Source organism: Caretta caretta, chromosome 8 (genome assembly GCF_965140235.1).
Source record: "Caretta caretta isolate rCarCar2 chromosome 8, rCarCar1.hap1, whole genome shotgun sequence".
NCBI classification, from domain to species: domain Eukaryota; kingdom Metazoa; phylum Chordata; order Testudines; family Cheloniidae; genus Caretta; species Caretta caretta.
This window is the reverse complement of record NC_134213.1, coordinates 4,749,583-4,774,993: the sequence shown is the minus strand read 5'-3', so window position 1 is coordinate 4,774,993 and position 25,411 is coordinate 4,749,583. Positions and strand designations below refer to the sequence as shown.

General features: G+C 50.3%; 1 protein-coding gene and 1 long non-coding RNA gene across 9 annotated transcripts in view; one reads left to right on the top strand and one right to left on the bottom strand.

Moving 5' to 3' along the window:
* Positions 1-1,145: 1,145 nt before the first annotated feature.
* Positions 1,146-5,844, bottom strand: HAND1 (heart and neural crest derivatives expressed 1). 3 transcript variants are annotated; one of them, XM_048862395.2, is made up of 2 exons: positions 4,997-5,844; positions 1,146-2,999 (listed from the first exon to the last, which is right to left on the bottom strand). In XM_048862395.2, the coding sequence occupies exons 1-2, from the start codon at positions 5,497-5,499 to the stop codon at positions 2,972-2,974; spliced, it is 531 nt and encodes a 176-aa protein (XP_048718352.1). In that variant the 5' UTR covers positions 5,500-5,844; the 3' UTR covers positions 1,146-2,971. The 3 variants fall into 3 exon arrangements, with proteins under 3 accessions (XP_048718352.1, XP_048718350.1, XP_048718349.1); XM_048862393.2 differs by having other exon boundaries at positions 1,146-2,971; positions 5,008-5,843; XM_048862392.2 differs by having other exon boundaries at positions 2,010-2,999; positions 5,008-5,831.
* LOC142072937 (uncharacterized) overlaps positions 2,950-25,411 on the top strand; it is a 69,412-nt gene continuing 46,950 nt past the window's right edge. For 4 of the 6 annotated variants that reach the window (XR_012669548.1, XR_012669550.1, XR_012669551.1 and 1 more), the window contains exon 1: positions 2,950-3,058. This is a non-coding gene — a long non-coding RNA (uncharacterized LOC142072937). Of the gene's footprint in view, positions 3,059-12,318; positions 12,440-16,368; positions 16,426-25,411 lie in introns of those variants that run through there. The other 2 variants (XR_012669552.1, XR_012669553.1) reach the window with 2 other exon arrangements.

Here is a 25,411-nt window from a genome sequence, read left to right as displayed (position 1 = left end):
GAGATGAACAATGGCACCCAGGCAGCTCTTTCCTTGCAAGGAGGAGCTCAGCATCTTTCTCTGTCATGTTCCCCATTCCGCATGTTCACTTTTGGGGGGGATGGAAGGGGCCTGGCTAGCTTCCACAAGGGGCAGAGGCCTTTGGATTGGCAGCCCACTAAATAAGCAAATAAATAAAGGGTAAAATGCCCAGGCAAACTGTTTGAGCTTTTGATGCTTTGACAGTCTCAAACTAGGTGCAGGGGCTGATTCGTCTCTTACTGACACTGGTGTAAATCAGGAATAACTGCATGGGAATCAATGAGGTTACGTAGCGTCAAGCTGGTGTAATGAGAGAGGCCTGAGGCCTCTAATTACACAGTAATCTGGGGGCTGTGTGTGGACTGCACAGGGCCCTGATTCAAGGGGAAAGGCCAGTTGCCTGCGGGAAGGGACACGTAGGACTGCACCCCCATGCTGCTGGGTCTAGGCAGCAGCGTGGGCGCCAGGAGCCGTCTGATCGTGGTGTTTCTCAGTGCTTGTCGTTAGCAGAGGCTTTGTGGAGAGTCCCAGCAGCCTTTGCAGACAGCCGCGCGGCCCTTCGGGTCACACACTGCCGGCGCTCTGTGGTCCCAGCACAGTCGTTATTACAGAGGTGTTTTTCCTCATTAAAATGTGCCCGGCTTTTTGATCTCGCTTCTCTTGGCTTTGCTGAAAGAAGGTTATTTATCCCCCTGCACAAGCAGAGGGGCCAGTGATTTGGTTTTGTCCATGTTTCGTTTGAAATCAGCAAAAAGGTTTCCTTTGACTTGCCACATTAACACTAATGGAGTTTCCACCCCTATAAAACACAGGGGATTAACTCTTCAGACTCTGAAAAGTCCCTTGTTCCCCACAGTAATTATCTGTGTATGCATATGACTATACATACACAGAGAGAGGCTGTTCATACCCACATATCTATACGCTGCACAATAAGTGTGCTGTCTATATGAGTTTTTATGTATATTCAAATCAATATAATATGTGGGACTATACAATAAATATTACTTCTAGATATAGATCTAGTTATATTGGTAATATAATGTCGGTATTTTGTATGAATATTTAGATACCTATATAATAAAAACACACACATAAGTGTAATGAAAACATACATACATATCTTTGGGTGCAATGCTTAGGCCTCTGTTATGCAGGAGATCAGACTAGATGGTCATAATGGACACTTCTGACCTTAAATCTATGAATCTGCTGTCAATATATATAGTAACGATGTATTTCTAAATGAATATGTACTGTAGATGTGTGGGAGGGACATCCACTATCTAATACACTGTATCCAGATCTATACAGCTACCAGTCTCCTCTCTGTTGATATCTGTATGGATATAGCAAAGATATCAGTATAGGGCTTAGTACAAAAAAGCCACAAACTAAGTGATGCTTCCAGGCACCCCTGCAATATAAAGAGAATAGTGGGCATAGGTGCTGGAACCAGGGGTGCTGGGGGTGTGGAAGTTCCCCTTGGCTTGAAGTGGTTTCCATCCTATACAGGTTCTAGGGTTTGGTTCAATGGCTCTCGGCACCCCACTGTACAGATCGTTCCAGCAGCCCTGCTAGTAAGGTCCTTGTACATGTTACTATATATGCATATAATAATATAGGTCTGTAGATTTAATTAAATCTAGAGCCCACAGTATGATCTAGAGGGCTCAGCAGCATGGAGACATGACCCAGAACCCAGCTGTTATATACGCACCCCGAGCGGCCGCGTGCGCCGTCAAATCTCTATTACAATCCGAAAGGGGTCACTCGATAAATGCTCATTTCCCTGCTGCTTTTCGTATTTTATAGAAACCCGTTTTTTTTAAAAAGAAACTCCCTGTTTTAGCCATTCCGAGAACGCCTCTGCCCTGGTCAGTTTCACAGCGGCAAAGCCTCTGCGGGTGGGCCGATCTCCCCCAGCCCTGGCGAGCCGGAGCAGGCGCTCGGGGGCACCGAGGCCTGGCGGAAAAGGGGAAAGTCCATTTTCATAAAACTTTTATTTCTTTTTTTCTTTTTTTTTTTTTAATCCACATAAATAGTTGGCTTGGCGAACCTGTTTTCTCGGCAAGTGGTCATACAAATTTGAGGTAGAAAACCCGGCACCGGAGACTTCCCACATGCGTTAGGTAGTTTAAATACATCAACATATTTCAACAACGTGGGGGCTGTAGTTACAAAAATAAGAACAAGGTGTTTCCCTCAGACTGTTGGGCGGAAGGGCAGGAGCCAACCAAACACTGGTTACAAAATAAATGAACTTGAAAGGTTACCAAAAAAAAAAAAAAGAAAGAAAGAAAGAAAAAGAAAAAAGAGTTCAGGGCTCATTCGATTCCAGCAGCTCTCTCTGGCAATAGGTCCCGATCCTGCCTTACTCACCTCACAGGGCTGCGTCCCGATCTTAGTACCTCTGCATGTCCACCAAGATCAAAATCTGCCCCGTATTGCCCAGGGAGAACAGGATCCTGCCGGCCGGTTTTATTTGTGTTTCTGCTGAGAATCCGTATTGCATCCGTTTCATTTTTATGGAGAAAGAGACCAGGGGACGCCTTCGGCGAGGAGAAAATTAAGGCCACTGGAAAAATAAGGTAGGGAAACGATTCCAATTCCGGAGCATTTAGAAAAAGCAGAGCGTGTTTCGTTTACACTAGAGTCACCCTGTTTCTCACGAGTTCTTTTCCTCCTGCCCAGTTCTTCACATTCCCCCCTCCTGGATTTCTCCCCATCTCCAACCCTTTTTCCTTCTTCAACATTGCACATGATAAGAGCGATTGGGTTACGCTCCCAGTCTGAAGAGTGCTGGGGGGTGGGGTGGGGGAATCTTCTGAATCTGTGTTAAAAATGAGTTCAGTCTTCGATTTGTCTCTCTCCTCTCACTGATTTAATTCCAGAGCCCAGACCTGCTGCGGCCAGCCAGTCCTTCCTTTAAGCTTTTTCTCCCCATGGCCTAAGGAATGAGAGTAGACTTCAGGCGGCTGCAGGAAAACACCAAACCAAAAGGGAAAGGGGGAAAAAAACACAAAAGGAAACATGGGTAAGTGCTTAACAAAAATAAATATAAATTTAAAAGATGAAGGGGGGGAGGAGACCAAATATTTACGAGCAAGGATTTTAATAAGCAAAACAAATCCAACCGCCTGTGTTCTACTGTACACACTGTTTGTATATTTCAGTCTAGTGCTGTAAATAAGACCGTATATTGTGTTACTGTTTATAAATGTTAGATATCGAGGCAGGGCCATAAATTCGCCTTTATTTGGCGTGCTTTTCTAAATAGTGAACGCAGCGTTATTGTAAATCCAGGCTCCTGTTGGTAAATACAACGGGACTCTAGTAAATTACACATTATTAGCTTTAATTGCCAAGCCGATTCTATTCCTTTGAATGCGAGGAATTAATGCTTGAAAACAAGGAGTCGCGCTTGAAAAATATCAACCTACGGGAAACGGAACGGTGCTGAAGGTTTTGTTTGGTTAGGAAATTATTTCCTCGGGCCACGGTAAAGTACAAACTCCGTTTTAAGAAGCTGGACTATTTTTGGTCTTTTCCTCCAAAACGCGGCCCTTTCCCACCAGCGAGGTACGTCGGGAATAATCATGCCAAAGAGGCGGGGATCAAGTTCAGTTTAGATGTAGTTTTGTTTTAATCGATCCGCGAATTTTCTTGGGATTCGATTATTGATACAACCCACAGCGGTCGTACAAATGAGAAGTAGAAAACCCGGCACAGAGGTGTTCTCGGGGTTCGGGTGAGCGGCAGATCGGCACCAGGGTCGCCCGTGCTCGCTTTTTTGTTTCAAAATCGGGAATAGATCGCATTTCAGAATTTTAAGCAAACAAGCCCTTGGTGTTGGGGTTAAAGAAAACGCGGCGGGTCTTTCTAGGAATTCCCCCAAATCGAGTTTGTAACGGGAGTACCATCCCCGAGGCTGGGATTCGCTGTGTGGACGCGTTTATCTGACTGTGTTTAGAACATGAACCGGGAGTTACATCCTGGCTAGTGTCAGAGCCCCGATCAATGGGCCTGGAACGGGGGCAGAATGTGTCCCTCTATCCCTCTCCCTCGCTAGGTAGGAAATGTTCTTGGGCGAAGCTCGCGTGTCCCCAGCCGGGTTCGGATTCCTACCACCGGCGGGATTTTTGTTTGCAGCGTCCAGAAAAAAAAAAGACTCGTAAAAAAAAAAACCCAACATTGCAGCGAAGGAAGGGCCCCGAGCCTGACTGTCCCGGGAAGCCCATCAGGAAGGCTGGGGCCGGCTCTGCCAAACTTGCCCATCGACTCCACGCTCTCCCCCACTTTCTCAAATAGCCCGAACTAAAGCCGGGCCTGGCGGCTCGGGGGGATTTTCCATTTGCAACGTCTAAAAGCTTCCCGCGAGCCCGCCTCCCCCTTAGGAAAGGTGCGCACTGTTGAAGCCGGATTAAATAGGGACCGTTTAGACAGCAGGGGGAAATCGCCATACGGAGCCCCCCTTCCATGGGCTCTGGTGAAGATAAACCCGGGCTCCGGTCCGCAGAATAAAACCCCAGCGTGTAGATCGCTTCTAGCAGCATCCTCGGTGCCATCTAATATTCCCCGCAACATCTAAATACTGGCGCATCACCAGCAGTCAGGCTGCGGGAACATTTATCCGCTGCCCGCTGTGTGACCGGGCGTAGATCCGCGGGAAATCACGCTACGTGCCGCATCCCTGTGCCGGGCGAGCTCGCAAAGCGCTGCGCTCTCCCGGCTGGGGCAACCAACAGGCCCGGCCGGCAGGGAGCTCGCTGCCCTCTAACGGGACGGCTCCCCGTGCAGGGTAGCTAAGGTCCCATGCGGACTAACCCAGCCAAGGCGGCACAAGCCACCCATGCACCGGGGCGTCCCAGGCACTGCCCTGGGCACCTCTCTGGGGCACTGCCCTAGAGAGCTTAAAGCAACAAAGGCTTGCAGGTTTCCTCCCCTGCCGCCCCTCGCCAAGCCCGGCTCCCACCTCGGCCTTACCGGCTCCCTTTTCCGCTTGGTCTCCCGGCTGTCGGTTTTCTTGAGCTCCGCCTTGAAGCCCTCGGTCTCCCCGGCCTGGCTGTCCTTGGCCAGCACCTCCATCAGGTAGGCGATGTAGCTGGTGGCCAGGCGCAGGGTCTTGATCTTGGAGAGCTTGGTGTCGGCCGGCACGTTGGGGATGCACTCCCGCAGCTCGGCGAAGGCGCTGTTGATGCTCTCGGTCCTCCGGCGCTCCTTCTTGGGGCCCACGCCTTTCCGCCGGCCCAGCCGGCCGCTCAGCGCCTCCAGCCGGCTGGGCCCGTGGCCGGGCCCCGGGGCCCCGAACTCGGCGCTGGTGTAGGAGGAGGGCTGCCCGGAGAGGTCGGGGGACACCTCGGCCGGGTTGAGCACCCAGCTCTGGAAGTAGGAGCGCTCCGGGTGGCACCTGGAGGCCGGGCTGAAGAGGAAGGGCTCGTGGAGCAGATGGTGCTGGTAGCTCCCCACCAGGTTCATGGTCTGCCCGAGGCGCTGAGCTGTCCCGCAGAAAGAGCCCGGCTGGAGAGATCTGCCCTGCCCTGGGCTCGCCTAGGCAGCCTGAGCCATCCCTTGCTCCAGCACCCCCTGGGCCGGACGGGGCAGCTTCCTGGCTGCGCTCCCTCGAGCCTGGGCGACTCTCCGCAGCTCAGACGCTCCTCCAGGCCGGGGAAGCCAGCCCTGGAACGGCTCCTTAGCAAATTCTCTGCTGGGACGTCTGTCCTCGGCACCCAGCTCCGCTGGCGGGGAAAAGGGGTGTGTGGGGGGAGAGGGGGGGTGATTTTTTAACCCTTCTGCAGCCTCCCAGCTCTGCCTTTATATAGGAAAGGGGGCTTTGATGTCAAACTTTCCCCAGAGCCAATGGAAAGGGGAGGGTCCTTTGCAGAAGGGGGAGGAGGGAGACGTGCCCCTGAGCTGTTTGCTTTGCCAGGCTGAGTTTATTTGGGCACCACTTTTATCACACCTTTCTGTTTGCTCCCGCCACTAAACCGGGTTCGGTTTCAAACACGGACTCGGAGCAATAAAAGGCAATCATGGAAATCATACAAAGCCACTGCGCTCCCGGCCCAGCCAGGAGACCCGCTTCCCGGGGGTTGTTTGCTGGCGAGGAAAGAATTGCTGAACTAGAGGGGAAAAGGCAAACCGAGAGCGATGGGTCTGAACGGTTTCATAATTCTAGTCCCCAATGGGCCAGGTGATAAGAAAGCTTACGCGGTGGGGGCTCTGCCGGAGCGACACCGCCCGGGGTGAGCGCCCTGGTATTCCAGCCCAATCATCCCTCGCGATGTGTTGCAACCGGGGCTGGGGATACGCAGATCTGCCGCGGGATTTTTTTATTTCAAGGACACACATTGTCCAGTGTTTGCGTCGCTTAAGAAAAGCGAGGGGGGCTGCTTAGAAAGCCCCGCGATACACAGGGCAAAGCGGCGTGTAGAGAACTCAAGTGCATGTGTTCACGTGTAAACGCAAAAGCTCTGAACGATCAGAGAAACGAAGTCTACGGGGAAAACCAGGCGCTTCCTCCTTAGAGCTTCTGATGCGTTGAAACATCAGATTTATCGAGCTGACAGTCAGATTTCCTGCTTTGTGGTGTATTTTAATTGAAATCTCAAATATTACCCCCTTTCTGAGCAGGTAACCTAATGGTTTGGTTTTTAATTAGGAGCGCGGAGAAGTGGAGTCTGATCCGCCCCTGAAGCTGCCTTGGCCTTTGCTCGGTCCCTGTTTGATTCCGAACGGTTTCTTTTCCTTTTGCTGCTGAAACGAGTGGGATTTGTTCCTGCTCTTCAGCCTGGCCCCAAATGGTCCCGGGATTCAATTGTGCCAGCCTCGTTTGGGCGAGTGACCGTAGCTTTCCCCACACCCCCGGTCTCCCGGCACCCCAGCCTTGCAGCTAATCCTGCGCCCCTGAAAATTGCCGAATATGCAAAAAAAAGTAACAAAAGCAAAAAGTTGCGAGGCAAGTGGCCTTGAATCGAGGCTCGGAAAGGGGCGCGGGGGGGGGCACTACATGGGCTTGTGTGGTTCTACCCACGGCACCCCTGTCCCCACAGGATTGTCCGCCTTCCCCTTCCCCGGGGGCCTCAGCCCGAGGGAAATCTACCGCCGCGCCTACACACGGGTAATGCAGCCCGGCTCGGGCACGGTTCTCCCGCAGCGGGACTAAACCGAGCGGTTCGGGGCGAGCTGGGAACGGGCTGAATCGGACTTGAGAGATCGGCAGGGACCCGTTTGAAAGCGAGTCAGTGAAAGCCCCGAGGATCAAGGGCGGGTTTCCTCTCCCGTCTCTGCCCCAGCCTGTGGGGACCCTGCGAGTTGCAGCGATGGGGGTGAATCCAGGCGGCGGGGCCCGGCAGGTTGGCGTGGCCGTGTTTCCCGGCAGCAGAGCTGGACAAGGGGGAGTCCCCCTTCCCCAGCCCCCAATGTGCGTCCGGGTCCCGCTCCTGGAGGAGCGATTCGCCGCCTGCAGAAATGGGACCTACTGGACTCGGTAGGTTCCCCTAAAGTCCAGGCCCCTGAAAGCGCAGGGTGGGACGGTGGGCATCGAACCGGGCCCCAGCCAGCCCCCCTCTTAGGGCAGAACTTCTGGGCTCTCTTAAGCTCGGTCCGCCCCTGGTTTGGGGCCCAGCCTTGGTAGGATTGCAAAGAGGCTGAAATCTGGGAGGCCAAGGAACCGCCGTGTACGCTGGGCAGCGGGAGCCCGCCTGGGGGTGGGAGGCTCCCTTCGGGCCCAGGCCTGCGGGGCTTCGTCCGCCTGGGCTCGCACCGAGCGGGTGGGATGGGATTAGTGGGAACGTTGCCCGAGCAAGGACCACAGCTCCGGGCCTGCATGTATCTAGCACCTGGCCCTAAAGCCGGGCATTTCCAAACGAGTGCCCCCACCCGCTTCCTGCTCCTAGCGGGCTCGCTTTGGGCAGGCGAACCCCCTGCTTCGAATGGCCCCAAGGCCAGTCCCTGCCCGCAGATCCCTGGGGCGCAGCCAGCACCCTGCGCTGGGCTAAGGGGAAAGGGCTGATCAGGGCCCCTCCTGTGGGGCAGCGCGCGGGGTAATCATTTAATGATGCTGAACATCTGGGCACTGTTACAGTCATGGCTTAAGAATGTGTGACTCACGTGCGGGCTTGTGTGCACTGGTGTGATCTGTGAACGCATGAGGGGGGATGTCCCCAGCTCCCTCGCGGGACAATGACACACGTGAATGACTGTGGTCAAGGAACTAGAGTCCACAAGCAATTAGAATGGTCAGGTTCTGCGCTGTAATTACCCTCGGGGGTAGATCTGCGCTCAGACCCCCGCATACACCTCTGGGGGGTGGCAGGGCTGATCTGTGCATTGTGCAACGCCGCCGGTGATATTGTGACCATAAATCGGATTGCACATTGTATTACCGATCGTTGGATTGGGTGCATTTCTGTCCCCTTGGATCCTCCTGGCCAGCAGCTCTAAATCCGGATTCTGGGCGGCTACTGGCCCCTGCGCCGGTGTACTGGCCTGGGCAGAGCAGCCCTGGCTCGGCCCTTTCCTTTCGGTGGCTGCTGGCCTGTTGTCCAGCGTTCTGGAGAATCTCAGCGGGAGGCGAGCTGCAGCAGTCCGAGGGGCGCTGGTGGATGGCCCCGCAGAGGCTGGAAATAAAAGCCTTGCCGCCTGTTTGGAGAGGGGTGAGGGCCCAAATCCTGCAGCTCCATGGGATTGGGGTTCTTGGGTCAGAGCACAGGATCGGGCCCTGAAATATTCCCCCCCTCCAACCCTCACACTCCCCCTTGCTCCGCACTTTCCCGAGGTGGGCTGGGGAAGCGCAGGCCTCGTCCCGGCCCCGCCTGCCCCAGCCGAGCACACCCGGGACCCTGGGCGCGGTGGATCTGCCCCGCCGTGGGACTAGTCAGCCCCCGACATGCCGGGGCTCCGTGGAGCCCCTTGGACCAAGGCGCGAGTGGCATCAATTGGCAACGCTGTGAAACCTGGGCTGGAACTGGGCGCTCGGGGCCGGGTGGCTAAGGAGCTGCCCCCATGGGCACCCTGGGTTCACGGTCTCCAGTTTGAGTAGCTGAAAATAGTGCAGTAAGGGGGCTGCCCGGGGTATTGTCCCGCGGTAGCCAGGGGCCCGGGGATCCACAGAGAGCACAGGGAATGGACAGCAAGACGTGCCCGTTCCGAGATTCCGATTGCATTTACACCCCCGTCTAAATCCGGAGTGACCCAACTGGAGGCAAGGGGCTTGCTCCGGATTTACACCGTTGTAAATGAGACCAACCACAACGAAATCCTTCGCGGCTTCCAGAAACTGCTGTGAAATCGAAGGGCAAAATATAACCGTAATTAGTCATTAATTGGCTTCTGCTGTATATTGCGCGCTGCTTCTTCCAGACCTCGTCTAAAATGTAACGACCGAATACGCTGCAAATGCGTGTGCTATTCCATATAATATAGGTATAATAACCATGGCTGTGTTGTTCCGTTCTCTGTCAACCTCCAGAGTGTGTATTTCGGTGTGTGTGCGCACAGAAATGTACGGTGTCTAGCTGTGTGTCGACGTGTAGCTAAACACACACATCTGTGCGCTGCATTTGTGTGTGTGTGTGTTTGCAATCAGACCTAGGCGAGGGGAAAACCGTTACTCTGCAAAGCCCGCCGAGCCCGCTGCTTTGCTAAAGCGTTCGGGCAGAGGGGTATGTTAACGATTAAATACCTTTTCCAATGATTAATCTTCTCGTTGAGGGTGGAAATGTTTTAGGGTTGTTTCCAGGCGCTTATATTAATCATCCGACCTAACAGACCATTAATGTCTTTTTACATTTTAAAGATGACAAATTTTATTTGACTTATTTCAATCACAGCTCCCGAGTCGTCTCCAGCGAATTCGGGAGCCACTTAAACGCGATTTGTTACAATCCGAGTTTAAAAGCCAGTAAGTCTTGGGGCTAAATCTTCCTCTACATCGGATCTGGTCCAATCTGATTTTCCATATCGCAAATGCCATTGGGGGGGGGTGGTTAAAAATACAGCTCCTGGCGATTGCTTGCCAGCCCTGAATCCTTGCCTTTGATATCTGGGGCATAAGAAACAGGTTAGCCTTACAGTTCTGGATCCCCCCCCCTTTTTGTGTGTGTGTGGCTTTGTTTGTATATGGTGCAAACTTTCCCCCTTTTACAACCCCCTTAAATGAGCGCAATGGAAACATTTGTTATTGATTATTTGGCCATCTAAATTAGGCGGCATTAGACCCTTGTGCTCACTGGAAAACGCTGCAGTATCCTAGTTCCTCCTCTCCGCAATAAGGGACCGTTTCCAGCCGGGCTCCCACTCGAAAGGGAAATCTTTCTCATCAAGACTTTTCCTAAAAAATACTTGTCAGCCTCCCCCCCTCCCCCCCAGGTGAAGACGATGGTTTCAATCCAATGACTGTCTAATTGGCACAGCCCTGGCTCCAGGACCAAGGCCATATCTGGGCTGATGGACCCAGGGTCCCGTCTCCGATCTGCCTCTCGGGCGGGTCGGCAAAGCCGCCCCTTCCCCGCAGCCTGGCAGGACTTCGCTTTGCTCCTGGACTATCCCCCCAGCGCCCCTTCCCCAAAAGCCACCCTGCAAAGCAGCGCGCCTGGGCTAGGGGTATTTGATAGGCGCACGAAAGGTAACCAGGGCCTGGCTTTGCCTTTGACACCCGCGGGCTGCGGAGCCAAGCGGTTCGCTCTGTCGCCCTCACCCCTTTGCAAAACACTGTAAACTAACCCGAGCTCGCTCCGGACCAAGGCACGTCGGTCCGTAAAGTGGCAAAGGCTTTAACGCCGCGCGTTGTATTGGGCCACGGAGGAGTTCTTCGCGCCGGCCCCTCTCGTCCCGCACGGCACCGGGGGAGAGGTCCCAGAAGCGCTTTGCTTGGCTTTCTCCTCCCCCCCCCCCCCCCGGGCTATCCGCGGTGTGTGTAAACCCGGGTCGGACAGGGCGGGGGTGCGGCTGGTTCTCTCTACATGCTACTGCTGCCGTGCAAGAGCGGGATTGAAGCGCGCCTGGGATTTATTCAGATCCTCTGAATAACGATCTGCGCCCTGTATCGATTCCCAGCCACCCATCAGACCCCCCTCTGCTTTGTGTGTGTGTGTGGCGGGGGGGTGGGGGGGGAAGGCGAGTCAGCCTCCTGGCACTTCCGAAGACGGGCTGTTTATCCTGAGTCTGGTCATATTTTTCCTCGCCCAAAGTGTGGAGAGTGAAACCTCCTGTTTTTGGCGTCATGTAGCTCCCACCCGCGCTGGCCTTCCCGTGAATTCGAGGAGAAATATCAGGTCCATTTATCTAATCAGAGGTTGGACCCACCCAGACCTAACAGTGAGTCTGTGCGGAAGGAATCTCATTGATAAGGGAGTAGGCTCGTTGGGCGAAAGGGTTTATGAAACCGGGGGGGGGGGGGGAAGGGGGGAGCATGTACAGGGGCATTTCATTAACCCCTGCCGTGCCACAGTCCCCGACTCGATTCGGAGCAGTCCCCATTGATCTCAGATCTGAGGCTGGAGACATTCCACCTCGACTGTCAGTTGGTCGCCAGGCATCCACCGTGGTAGTTTGAAGAGCTCCGGATTGCCCCGAAATTCACAGCTGGGTTGGGGTGGAGACGGGGAGCCCGCCCCGTTTCATCCTGGCCGCCTCCTGACCCAGAGACAAGTACACGATTGCAGCCTCCGCGTTTTGATTCTATTCTCCCTTTCCTCGGCTGGCTGCTCATCCATTTCCTTACCCTGGAAAGCTTTGATTGATATGAGCCACAGTGCCAGGATTGGGGCCGTCCGAAAGGCATTCAAAAATCCCCAACCCCGGCAAATATTCCATAAAAAACACTTGCATCGTTTTAACCCCCGATGGAGCGCTACTCCCCGGCTCTGGGCTGCTGCCGGGAGCCGAGAGCGGGGGGGTGGGGGGGGGTGCTTTGGCGGCGAGGCTGCATCTTTAGAGAAAATACATCTCAACCATCCGGAGCCAGAGCGGAGCAACTTTCCACCGAAGATCACGCGTTAGCCCAGAGTCTCCTGGCTTTATTTTTAAGCAAAGATTTAAAAAACAAACAAACAAAAACTTACTGTATCGTGTGAATTTGGAGGCGATCAGCTGAATAAATTACCGAGCCGCGTGGGTTGATTTTAGCTTTGGAAAATCATTCTAACCCTCCTTGTTCTGATCAAATGGAGAAGAGGGTCTTGCCAGGCCAACACCTTTTACACTCCCCCAGACTGCGTTTGTGACCAGACCAAATGTAGCACTTTTCCAACTTTCCCTGAGCGTCTTTAATGTCACTTCTGCCCACAGGGTTGTGGAAACCCCCCAGGTTTCGGACTTGGGGGATTATGGGTCCGATCTCCGGGAGGAACCACGGTTCTGCACCTGCTTCCTGCGGACCCAGTCCGCTTAGCGCCCGCTCCTCATCTGTGGGCAGGTCAGTGGGCTGGGGCTGGGGCTGGGGCTGGGGGGGTGTAAACCCCAGGGGCGAGTTTATGCAAGGGCTGCGTGCGATTCCGCTGGGCCCCTCGCCTGCCAGCTCCCCTCGTGGGAACCCCAAACGCCACGGCCGCAATGTGGGCTTCTTGTTGCCTTGTGGTGGTTGCCACATCTGTGGGAGGGAGTCTCAACTTCCAGGTTGATTTATCCGGAAAGAACTTGGCTCATGGGATCGAAGCCAGCCTGCCTGCCACCGTGCCTGCTTTATGGCAGGGGGATGTCTGTGGATCGATAGGTGTATATACACACACACACACACACACACACACACACACCAAGTGCACACAGGCCGCTAACCTAAAACAAACACAAACACACACCAAGCACACGCAGGCCGCTAACCTAAAACACACACACACCAAGCACACTCAGGCAGCTAACCTAAAACAAACACACACACACACATACACACACCAAGTGCACGCAGGCCACTAATCTAAAACACACACAAACACACACACACACCAAGCACACGCAGGCCGCTATCCTAAAACACACACACCCACCCACACACACACACACACCAAGTGCACGCAGGCAGCTAACCTAACACACACACACACACACCAAGCGCACGCAGGCCGCTAACATAAAACACACACACACACACACACCAAGCCCAAGCAGGCCACTAATCTAAAACACAAACACCTACACCAAGCGCACGCAGGCAGCTAACCTAAAACACACACACACACACACACACCAAGCGCATGCAGGCAGCTAACTTAACACACACACACAAACACACAAACACGAAGCGCATGCAGGCAGCTAACCTAAAACAAACACAAACACACACCAAGCACATGCAGGCCGCTAACCTAAAACACACACACACACACACCCCAAGCGCACCCAGGCAGCTAACCTAAAACAGACACAAACACACACACACACACACACACCAAGCGCACACAGGCAGCTAACCTAAAACAAACACAAACACACACACACACACACACCAAGCGCATGCAGGCCGCTAACCTAAAACACACACACACACACACACCAAGCGCACGCAGGCAGCTAACCTAAAACAAACACAAACACACACCAAGCGCACGCAGGCAGCTAACCTAAAACACACTCACACACACAGACACACCAAGCACGCACACACCCCGAGAGTACACAGGCAACAGACGCAGGGTGACAAGCAACGCACATGCACCAACACATCTCCTGGCTTCACTGGTGTTGGGGGGCACGGATGTGAGCCCATTGCTCTGGGGGCTGGGGGTGGGAGATCTGGATAGGCTCACACTCCCCCCTGCTTGCCAGCTGCCTGGGTGGCCATTCTCTGAGTGGGGATGGAGACCCCTTCCCAGCCCCCTAGGGGAATGTCTTGCCAGCTGCCCCCATGGCTGGGCTCCCATCACCTGTGCAGCCCTCGGCTCCTGGGACCTGCCCACTCCGTGCACCCAGGCAGCTGCCCGCGGGGCTGGGCTTGCTGGGGCTCCCTGGGAGCAGAGGCGGCTGGTGCTTGCCCCAGGCCCAGGCTGCATTCTTGGGCAGTGTATACAGGATCTCCTTATCTGTGGCCCAGCGAAACATTATCCTGGTGCGTCCTGTGACCTTGACGCCATTCGCTAGCCCAGCCCCGGGCTCCCTTATCTAAATAGGGCTGTAAATCAGGCCCTTGTCAGATCCCATGTCATTGCAGGGACTCCATAAAAAGGGGCTCTGCTCCAGCGGTGTTTACATTGGAGCCCCGTAAAATATTCCCCCTGTCTTCTGTATGAATGTCTCACTGTAACATCCCATAAATCAGGCCCCTCCAGCATGAAGAATGGGCGAAGCCCTAGAATATTTTCCTAGGTATAAATAATGTCAATCGGCTTCCATCCGAAGTTGGGGGAGTGTGTGTGTGTGTGGGGGGGTGTAAGCGAGATCAGGCCGGGACACTGAGCTCTGTCCGGGCACAGTCACTGCTGTCTCTGCTCCCACCCCTTCCTCTCATGCCTCCAGCCCCAGCCCCTTGGAATAGCTTGTCCCTGAGGGATGCTGATCTGCTGGCTTTCCACCCTAGGAATCCTGCAGCCGCCTCTCTGATCAGCAGCAAGCTCTGTGCAATTGTCTCCTGGACAGCTGTCCTGTGCTAAGAGGCCGTAGGTATTTATATCCCGCAGATCAAATAAGGGAACAATAATAATAATCACTCAGGCCCTCCCAAACACTTATGCCCCTGGGAAGGTTTGTTTATTTCCCTTGTTTAATGGTGGGGAAACTGAGGCACAGGTGGACTCAATGTCAAAGGCAGGAGAAGAAGGAAAGAGGTGACCTCCCTCGCCCTTCCATTGGTGGGCATCAGGTGTGGCTGGTGCTGGGTGAAACTTTTCAGCTGAGCCTTGTTTTTCAGCAAAAAGATGCAGCTGTGGTGACGGGCGATTGTTTCACTCTTTGGTACAGATTTGGCCGAATTGTTGATTTGGGGGGCGGGAGGAGGGGAGCATTTAAAACATCTGAAAAAAAGTGAAATCTATTCTGAGTCTTTTGGTCCAAAATGACTTTTCCTTTTGAAATTGCCTTTGATTTTGTTTTGTTTTACTCGCAAACATTTTAAAATGCTCAAAATCCAAATGAAATGTTTTGGTGAACCGGAAATACTGTTCTTGAACTTTTCAAAATGGCCAGTGAAGTGAGGAACCATCACCCACCTTCCTCTAGGAGGGGGTCAATCAAAGAAATGGGATCAATCCTCCTCACCTTTACATCCCTAACCCGGTGTAAATCAGGAGTGACTCCACTGAAGTCAGGGGAAAGATACCAACCTACAAAGGGTGTAAATCAATGCTGACTCAAGTTTCTCACCCCACCTGTAGTCCTGTGTTCAGGCCAGTAGTCTCTGCCTCCCATTGCCCTGCAAGGGTATAACAGATGCACTAGAGTATAACTGCTATTTGGATTGTCAGTTCTTTGTGACCAGGAAGAAACCATCCCTCTCTTTGGTAAAGGGCTGTACAAATTTGAGGCATTATATAAAAGAGAGAGGGAGTGTGTAGACAACCATGGTGGCCATGCAAAATTGGCATAGACCTTTACCAGCCTACCCACAAAACCTGATCGCTCACTGTCAGCCTGATTAAAAAAAATAACTTTATTTATAATTAGCAAAATAAATGACAATTGCCAAAATACACTTCCCCCAGGGAGAAGAATTCTGCACAACTGCCTTGTATGAGCATATCTGTTGTTACTCTCAGCACCTTTACCAAAAAGAAAAGGAGGACTTGTGGCACCTTAGAGACTAACTAATTTATTTGAGCATAAGCTTTCTTGAGCTACAGCTCACTTCATCGGTTGCATACTGTGGAAAGTGTAGAAGTAGCTGTGCTTCACCCTCTCCATATGCAGACCTTCAGCACCAGCTTACTCACACTCCTCCCCCCAAATAAAAACAAACCAAAAACTAGCCCAAAGCTAGTGAGTCCCACAACCACAGAAACCGAAGAACCTCATTCTGCTGCTCTAATGCTGGCTGGCACCTTCCTCATCAGCCTCATTAGCCCCGCTGAAATCAAGATGAGTAGACTCATCTGGTGTATGTGCCCAAGAGTGAAACCAGTGAGACTCCCTGTGGAGTGAGGTACTACCTGGATGCAAGTGCTGGTGGGAGAAAGAGGCTCTGATCCAAAGCCCATTGACATGAATGGGAGTTTTCCCATTGGTGTCAATGAGCTTTGGGTCAGTCCGTTAGTGATCAGAGCTACATCAAAGGACAGGAGAGAAATTCTGGAGTAAATTCCAGTGCAGTTGAGAAGGGTCCTTCGAAAGCAGGTGGCAGATGATTTGGCCAGCTCTGATTTGTTGGACAATTCTCTTGGTGGTATGAGGATGCTAAGTTCTGACCCTTTGTTGTTTTGCCAGGCAGCTATCTATGGCATCTCCTCTGTATACACGCCTCGAAAAGCTGCGTAAACGGTGAGCACAACCTTGGTCTGTAAAGAACTGCAATCTATTTATGGTAAACCAGCCACTGCCCTTTCTTAATGGCCTTGATAAATCAAAACGCAAACAAAGCTTTATGGAAAAAGAATATTAAATTTTCCATGTGCTCCAGGAGGGACGGGCCTGGCAGCTCATGGTTATTTCCCTCCCCCCTTTACTAATACTGTAAATGACAATGTGTTTACAAAAGTTTTTATGTCATCAGAGCGAAGTCACAGCTCAGCTTCCTCTGGTGTGTATTTTATGTAGATGGATGTGTCTGCAGGGAACATTCAAACTAAACAGAGTGCTGGTTTATAGGAAAATGTATTTATTTGAAAAATCATAACTCACAATTTTGGTGAAACCAGTCTCCACATTTATTGCTGCTAATGCGGCCTGGCAGCCATAAATTAACCCAGACAATTGCTGCAGCCACGTCAACAGTGGGTCGCTGGGCTGATGGAGCAGTGCAGGTTTTCCCCAAAGTGGCTTAAAGTTGATTTCAAATTACATTGGACACAGACAATAGGGAAAGGGAATTTGACGGCACTCTTGGTGCCCTGTATAGGAAACAATCCCAAGCCTGTTTTTCTAACCTGGCTTGGGTGCTCTGCATCTTATTTCAAACAGCATCGCTCGTGTGGGGCTTGATCCGATGCCCATTGAAGTAAATGGAAGGACTCACTTATTGGTACAGAGGGAATTTTTTTGTTTTGTTTCTATGCAAGTACCTTACCAGTCCTGGGCACACTCTTGATGCTGATGACAAAACTCTCCTTGACTTCAGTGAGAAAGGAATAGCATCCTCGGTCATCTCAGCCTTCAAGCCACTGGGCTACGTTTGGATTCTGATTACACAAGGTGTTGACTTTGTTCCCAGAGTATGCAGGTGTAACTGAGACCAGACTCTGGCTCTTGGTACAGCGTTTGGATGATGATATGAAACTGATTCTGCCCCATTCAAGCAAGTCGGGAAAATGCTACCACGCAGTGCGTGGTGGTGACAATAATCAGTGACAGTAACCAAATGTGACTTCCTTACTTTAAGCAAATTTATAAGGGGCATAAGCCAGCTGCCGGTGGATGGGGATGGGGAAGAAACTCACTACAGGAGAACGCTATTGCATAATTGTTTGTAGGGCAGTTTCGTGCACCTTTCTTTGAAGCATCTGGTTCTGGTCATAGTTGGAGAGAAAATACTAGACTAGATGGACTGATGCTCTGATGTGCTATGTCCTATGGGACCGTTGGGTGTGGATAGTTACGCAACGACCACTAGGATTAATGTTCAGGTTTATCATGCAGACTGCATCTTTATCGCTTCTTCTTTGTCCTCAACATCCACATGGTACCCAGGCTCTACCCTGGGCTGGCAGCTCCTGCTTACCACAAGGTGGCCCACTAAGGAGCTCTCAATTTGGATGCTGAATTTTTTGTTGGCTTTGTGTCGCATCCTCAGTGTTAACTGGGCTCTTGGTCCTTTGGTTTATGAGTTATGTGCATGCAGGTGGATTTCACTCATGCTCGGTGTAGTTTGTCCCACTTTTCTTCAAAAGAAAATCTTCTTTTGTCCAGTGCTTTATGTGCAGAGCATGTTTGACACAAATTGCCAGTTGGGCTGTCAACCCCCCTTTTTGGGTACACTGCTGTCTCCACTTTTTAATTACAAATGAAATTTAGGCTTAGCTGGGTGGGTTTCTTCTGAGAGAGAAGGGATGTGAGGGGGACGCAGTTGGCCCTGCAGTCACCATAATGTGTTACTGGTGTTCACTGGAGTTCTGCTGTCAGGAATGCGGGGCTGGGCAACATATTTGCATGTAGCAGCTTTTTGAAACAGAGATTGACAACCTGATCAGCTGTAATGACCATCCCAGGGAATTTCTTTTCTAGCTTATAAAACACAGGGCCATGTGCTCCTCTGTGCAGGCACTGGGGAGTTCCTGTAGGGGGCTAAGAGTGTTGTTCCTCCCCCTGGAACTGCCAGGGGGATTGGCTGCCCCTCACACGCAGGGAGACCTTTCTTTGTGGTGCCCAAGTGCCTCTGTAAAGGGGACTGGCCCCTTGTCCCTCTCTGCCTCACTCAGCGATGTGTTGGCAGCTCAGCTGGAGTGACTCCTCTGCCCCAAGAGCATCCCCGTAGGAGATGGTGTGGAGTACGCAGAGTTAACGCTGACTTGATTAGCTGTAATTTGTACCAGTTTGGTGAGATGTTGCTGCAAATAGCAGCTCTTCCACCCAGCCCCCCTCTCAGGTGATATAGCGGTTAAGCCATTAGCCTGGGGCTCTGGAGAACTGGATTCAATTCCTTTCTCTACCACATATACACTATGTGACCTTGGCCAAGTCACTTAATTGCTTTGTGCTTCAGTTTCCCCATCTGTACAATGGGGATAATAGCACTGCTATACCTCCTGTGTGTATGTGTGACGGTAAATACATTACAGAGTGCGAGGTGCTCTGATGCTACAGTGATGGGGCCGGATGAGCACTGTAGCTAGATCTAGCAATCCAACTGCTTGGTCTCTAAATATTTTGAGATATTAATGAATTAACCTGACATGAAATATTGCTGTGTGCATCTTCCCCAATGTCCCAGCCTTCTGTGCGTAGTTTTTACCTAGGGTACCAGGGCCAAATTCTGATGTGCACCCCCTCCTCCAATGGCAGCGCCATGGGATATAAGTCAGGTCAAAAACTGGCCCCGTTTGCACCAAAAGGGACCAATTTCCTGCTTCGGGAGCCCTGGCAATGTTACAGTTCAGCAGGGGCTCTCATAATTTGCACAGCTCCCTACATTTGGTAGAAAATTGGGGCATGAGGGGGAAAAACCGGCTGTTTTAAAATTCTCCAGGGTAGGGAAAAGACTAGATGGACCACAAAACGAATGAAAATGGGGAACAGGCTCAAAAACTAGAGGCATGAAATGAAACTGATCAAAGCCAAAGCACTGCGGGAACCTGCTGATGGGGGCCGGGGGTAAGAAATGGGCAGGACAGTGCAGTGTAGTAGCAGGAGAAGCAGCTATTTGGGACAAAGCCCAACAAAGAATTAGACACATGCTTAAAGATAGAACATTACAGGGTGTAAGTGCCAGGCCGATGAATAGATGTTAGTGCTGGGGACGTGGCTTGCTGTGTTATTACATTTCTGTCCTGCAAATGCTGCTACCACAGAGCTGGCCGAAACTAGGATGTATGTTTCATGACAAAATTCAAAATATATTTATCACAAAAAAAAAAATTAACCAAAACTCCCCCCCCCCGACCCCCCAACAGTGAAAATGAAATGTTTGATTTTCAATGTTGGTTGGAGTCCTTCCCCCTCCTCCCTGTTCTCTTCCTTTTTCCTCCTTCTCTGCCTCTCCCTCCCCCCAATTTTGAACCTGAAAAAGGAGAGAAGTGGGGGGAAAACCCAAAACTGAAATAATTCATTTTTAGTTTCAAAAACTGAAAAAAAAAAATCCGGTATTTTTCCCCCTCAAAAACTGGAAGATTTTGCAGGTGGGTTTGAGTTTGGTTTTATTTTTTGGTGGTGCAGGATAAAAAGGCCACTTTTTCATCAAAAAAAAGTTTCAAATAAAAAAAAGGGTGACCAGCTTTACTCCATAGCAATAGCTCTGTGTCCTCACACCTGGTTTTCTAAATCAGGCCCATATAAAACTGTTAAAAAGAGTAGGACGCCAGCAGCTGCTGGAAGACTGGAGGAGCGGAGCCGGTCACTTAAAAACAATGTTCTCCATTGCCTGTACAGAGCTATTGTTCCCAGGCCGGCATGTCAGACGTTACTCTGGAATGCGTTTTTGAAATACACAATCTGAGAAGCATTACAGACATGACAATACAGTACGAATGGACATCACAAGAAGGTGGCTTACATGACGCTGTTATCTGTGTCACCCTTCTGTTTCGTTTTGTCTGTCAGCACCAGCAGCAAAGTGTCCCAAACTTAGCTGGTTTGGGTAAAAAAAAAAAAAAAGTCATCTTGACTGAATCTTAAAAGCCAGAATGTCCTTTGGTTCCCTTTTAAGGAGACCTGCAAAGGGAATGAAGACAAGAGAAATATGTGTCCATTCTTCCACTAGCCAGGCTACAAAAGCCGTTCCTCACAGACATGTTAGATTAACCTTGTAATTTAATCCCTAGAGTCCCTGCAAAGTCCACTAGTCAGTTCCAGGTTTGCTGCTGATGCTCCATAATGCATCATTGTGGAGCATCACAACTTCTGGAAAACAATCACCAGAGTAACAAGCCATCCCATAAAGCCCCAGGTAAGTGACAGAGTGTTTTGCAGATAGCCTAGTTTCCTCTCCCTGGTTTCTTTAGCAGTGATTGTGGTAGAGCAAATAGCCCTGCCAGTCATTTGGTGAAGTCAATCATAATTCCTTTTGGGTGTGGAATTGTCATTAGGGCTTCCACAACCCTGGAAAATGAGCAAAAAGCCGACTGGTGCAGAGGGGAAGGTTGTCAAACCTCTGTTTGCAAGGTTTCAGGAGAGGACTGAGGTTGCATGTTTCTTTCTCTCTCCAGGGCTGTAATGTGGACATCTGTGGCCAAACAGTCTGTTGTTTCAGTGTGAAACAGCGTGTTTGTGTAAAGCCCCCCAGTTGTCTGAGCAAACAGCCATTGTGCAGGCAGATTAGTTTGCATGTGCAAAAGCAGATTTTTTCCCCCTGCATAAGAAACACTGTGTCCAAATTTGTGGACACAAATCTTGAGGCTCCTTTACAGACCTGGCCCTTTATGTTAACTAGAGACAAGATGAACAGGAGGACTTGTGGCACCTTAGAGACTAACAAATTTATTAGAGATGGTGATCGCTGGCATTTGCCCTGCCCTGCAATTTTGTTGGGAAACCCTTGGCTGAGGTTATTTTAGTTAGCTTCAATGGATTCTTTTTTAGTTTTGTTTTTCCCACCGTCAGGGATCCTCTACAGGTATTGAGTTTGAGTCTCCCAATTCTAATCCCAGCACTCCTGAGAATGCATTTCCCCACCATCTTCCTGTCCTCTGAGGTTCTGGGCCAGACGTCACTTCAGAGTTGGTCATTTCCACTCTTGATTCATCAGAGTGATCAATGCTGAGCCATGAGACCCCCACTCCCCGTTTTTATGTGGACACATGATGAGGATGATCTAAGTATGTGAGAATAGATTCCAGTCTTCAGAGGAGAAAGACTACTTTTTAGTATGTTAATTTTTGAGCTATGAGCTCATCAGAGCTCATCAATTAAACAGTAGAATTAGTTGAAATTTTTTGTTTAAAATTAAAGCCAAATGGATAAAAGTGTTCCTGTGGAAAATTTTGATTTTTCATCATCAAGAAAGAAAGAAACCCAAAGATATTTTATTTTGAACTGAAAAAGAAATTTGTTTTTTCTGAGGAAATATCAAATATTTTCATAGACGCTTTCCATGAAAAATTTCCCATCAAAAGAAGTGTTGATGGGTATTTTTCCAGCAGCCCTAGTCAAAATGCTTTTTTTTTTTTTTTTGAAATTTTTTTTCATCAAAAGAGGCATTTCTGTGGGGGAATTTGACTAAAATATTTATTTGATTTAGTTGGGGTTGGTCCTGCTTTGAGCAGAGGCTTGGACTAGATGACCTCCTGTGGTCTCTTCCAACCCTAATCTTCTATGATTCTATGACTTAGGTTTTTGTATTTTTTCAACAAAAACTTGAAAACTTCTAAAGAAAACAATTGATGAAAATTAAAACTTTTTTATTTTCATCAAACTTTTTTGCAGGAACAAAATTCCTCCAAATTTCCCAGATAACTAGACTAGACCAGGGTTGAAATTGGTCACTTCTTGGAAGAAGGATCTCCAAAACAAGTGCTGGTTGTGAAAGGAATGGGTACTGGAGATTTTAGTAGGTGATGCTTTTCCCTCTGAGTCAATATTGAGACAATGCCCCAGGAAGGTTTCAGAGGACACTCACACCACTGGAAGAGGTGCTGTCTTTTGGATGAGCTTTTAGAATGACGATCATGACTGGTTGTGTCCCTTAATAATCCCTCTGCACTTATTTACAAGAGTTGGAGTCTTCACTCTGGTATCCTGGCCAAATTCCAGGTTTGGTAATTACATTCTAATTCCCACCTGTAGTTTCAGTTTGCTACAGAGTTCTTAATTCCTGGCCCGTTGCTGTGTGCTGTTAAAAGAGATGCCATATTTTTCTCCAGAGGTGGCTGCATTTCAGTGCTGAGTGAAAAGAGCCAGGTATGTATGTGCATAGAGTCTCCCATTTAACCACTGATCAGTGCATATTCACACATGTATTGGCATCATGTCACTCACCACTGAAATGTAGCCATCACTGGGGTGAAATATGGCATCTGTTTAACAGTACACAGCAACACTGGACAACCGTAGGGAATGGTGGTATGAGTGAGTGGAAGCATGGTCTTGTGAGTAAGGCACAGGCTTTGGACTCAGGAGATTTCAGTCCCTGCCTCTGCCACAGACTTCCTGTGCAACCTTGGGTGAGTCACTTAATCCTCCTGGGTCTCAGATTCTCATCTGTAAAAAGGGAATAAGGATACTTCCCTTACCCCCCCCCCCACTTTTGTCTGTCTTGTGTACTTAGGCCCTGGTCCCTCAAAAACCTAAGGCTTATCTTTATGCTCTGTGAGTAGCCTCAGGGAAGTCACGTTTGCAGTATCGGGGCTTTAGATTGTAAACTGTGGAGGGAGAAACTGTCTCGTACTACGTGTCTGAATGCCCAGTGCCCAGAATGCTTGCCAGGACCCAGCACAATGGGGCCCTGATCTCAGCTTGGGCCTCTGGCCTCTACTGAAATATGTATAAATAACAGGAGTGGACGAGTCAGTAAATTATTTTGTGAAGTGCTCTGGGATCCTTCTGGGATGGAAACGTTACTCGCTAGGATTATTCTGGAGGGGAAATTGCTGAAGGAGGCTGTCTCGACTTCATCCGCTACGTGTAGGAAAGACAATCCCATTGAGAAGGGCCGCTTTTTACCGTGGGGTGCAGTTGTTCATTGCTGGGTCTGGTCATGGTCTCCCAGGGTGTCATCTTCAGTGGGAACAGTGGAGCCCACTTCGACCCCATCACGATGGCTCCTTCCCTTGCCTGGGAAGGAGGGAGGCTGGTTCCTGTGGAATCTCATTTTTGGAAGGTTGTTGTTGTTTTCTTAAGCCCAAACTGAAAGAAAAATCATTTCTAAAGATGACAGGCTTAATTTACAGTGTCATTAACCAGATCCGAAACCCTAGACAGGCCGCGTCTCCTGTGTAAAGCACATTCTCCTCACGCTTTGCAGCTGATGTTTCTCTGATTATGCCAGATAAAGGCCTTTGTGGGTCCAGTTCCCTCGTTTTTCTTCATATGGATGCTATTATTGAGTGCAAGGGGGCTTGGGGAAACCATCTCTCTCTCTCACACATGCAGGCTTGCTACAGATTAATAATTAATCTGATATTGGCAAAGCACCCGCCCTCCAGCACACTGGAAGCTCCATGCGATAGTTGTAGCCAATTTAAAATATATTAAACTTTAAAAAGAGACCATTCCCAAAGAACTTGATCCAACCCCCCTGCATCTCAGGGCAAAGACTCATTTTCTTCGTGGGGCCTTGGCCTGCACCCTGAAATCTCAATAAATAAAAGTCGAGGAGGGTTTCTGAAACAAAGGGCAAGGAAAGGATAGACTGGGGTAACAGGGAGGTAATAAATACGAGACCAGAGTTCTGCCTTTGGGCCCCGAACAGTGGGGTCCTGACCCTTGACTGAGACTTCTGGGTGCTCCCGCAATGCAGATAGTAAATAGCAGTAGTTCAGCTACAAATGCCTTTGCAAGAGCAGAGGGTTTATGATGCTATGTAACCGTGGGATGAGAGGCTGTGAAGTGCATTTCAAGGAGGGGTAGATTACACACTACAACCACAGAAGGGGTCCCATGGATATCAATGTTGGGCCTGGTCCAGTTCCAGCTGATGTCAATGCAAAGGCGCCTATTGGCTTCAATGGCTACTGGATCATACAACCTTGAAATGATGGCCAGTGTCTGGGGGAGATGAGGCTCAAGGAGGAGACCGGGAATGCAGGGCGGTCCTGCCCAGGTAAGAGCCTTTCTTGACCCCTACCAGAAGTGTTAATGGTGCTCCCCTCTGGCCTTTCTTCTAACATGTTAGTGCCCACCGACATGTTCCCCCCCACCCCCAGCAAAGTCAGGCAACGCATCCCACCCCAGTGACATTCCAGTGGGGAAATCCCCTGAGAATGCTTTAATCTTGCAAGGCTTCCATTGCTGCTGACACAGGCAACTTCCCGAGCTCTCCCAGATGGCCGCAGAAGCTTTTCGTTTCTGCTTGTTACTGTAATAAAGCAATTGACCTGGATTCTGTTCTGGAGCCTCCTTGAACTGTGGCTCTTCCGTAGACACAGGCATCTCGGTTGACTAATGTAGTCTCTCCAAACACAGTAAGAGAGGCTGCTCCACCTCATGGCTCGCCCTACTCTGTGCAACCAAAAGGGATTTGTTAGAACACAGGGTTTTTATTCCAGAGAAAAGCTCATGGGAAAGTTAGCAGTTTGGGCCACATCAATATCAATGTGAGCATGTGTTTGTGTCCGAGATATATTCCTCGGAGCTGTTTCCATGTAGCTCTTTTTCTACACCTTTGTTAGCCTGAAGCTCAAGGTATGGGGTTGCTGCCCAGTGGTAACTCTCCCATAGTCTCGGATGACATCACAACCTTGCTTTTCCGAGAGAAGAAATGGTGTCCAGAACTTTCAGACGAGCCTGGCTCCTTTAGAAAAGTGTCATCGACGCCTTCGCTTATACCTGGATAGACGCTTCGAGAACGACAAGCAGAGAGCTTTGGCTCCCATGCTAATGCTGCAGCTGTCTTGTGCGGCATTCCAGTTATGAACCGAAATCCTGCTGCGAGGCGTAAAGTGTGGTCATTCAGTACTAAGGCAAAATTGTCTGTTATCTATTGAGCTCCCCGACGCAGCAG

Coding starts and splice junctions, on each gene's coding strand:
- HAND1 (XM_048862392.2), bottom strand. CDS start 5,499: ATGAACCTGGTGGGGAGCTACCAGCACCATCTGCTCCACGAGCCCTTC. Junction 3,000..5,007: donor CCAAGCGGAAAAGGGAGCCG/GTAAGGCCGAGG, acceptor GTTTTCCTGCAG/CCGCCTGAAGTCTACTCTCA.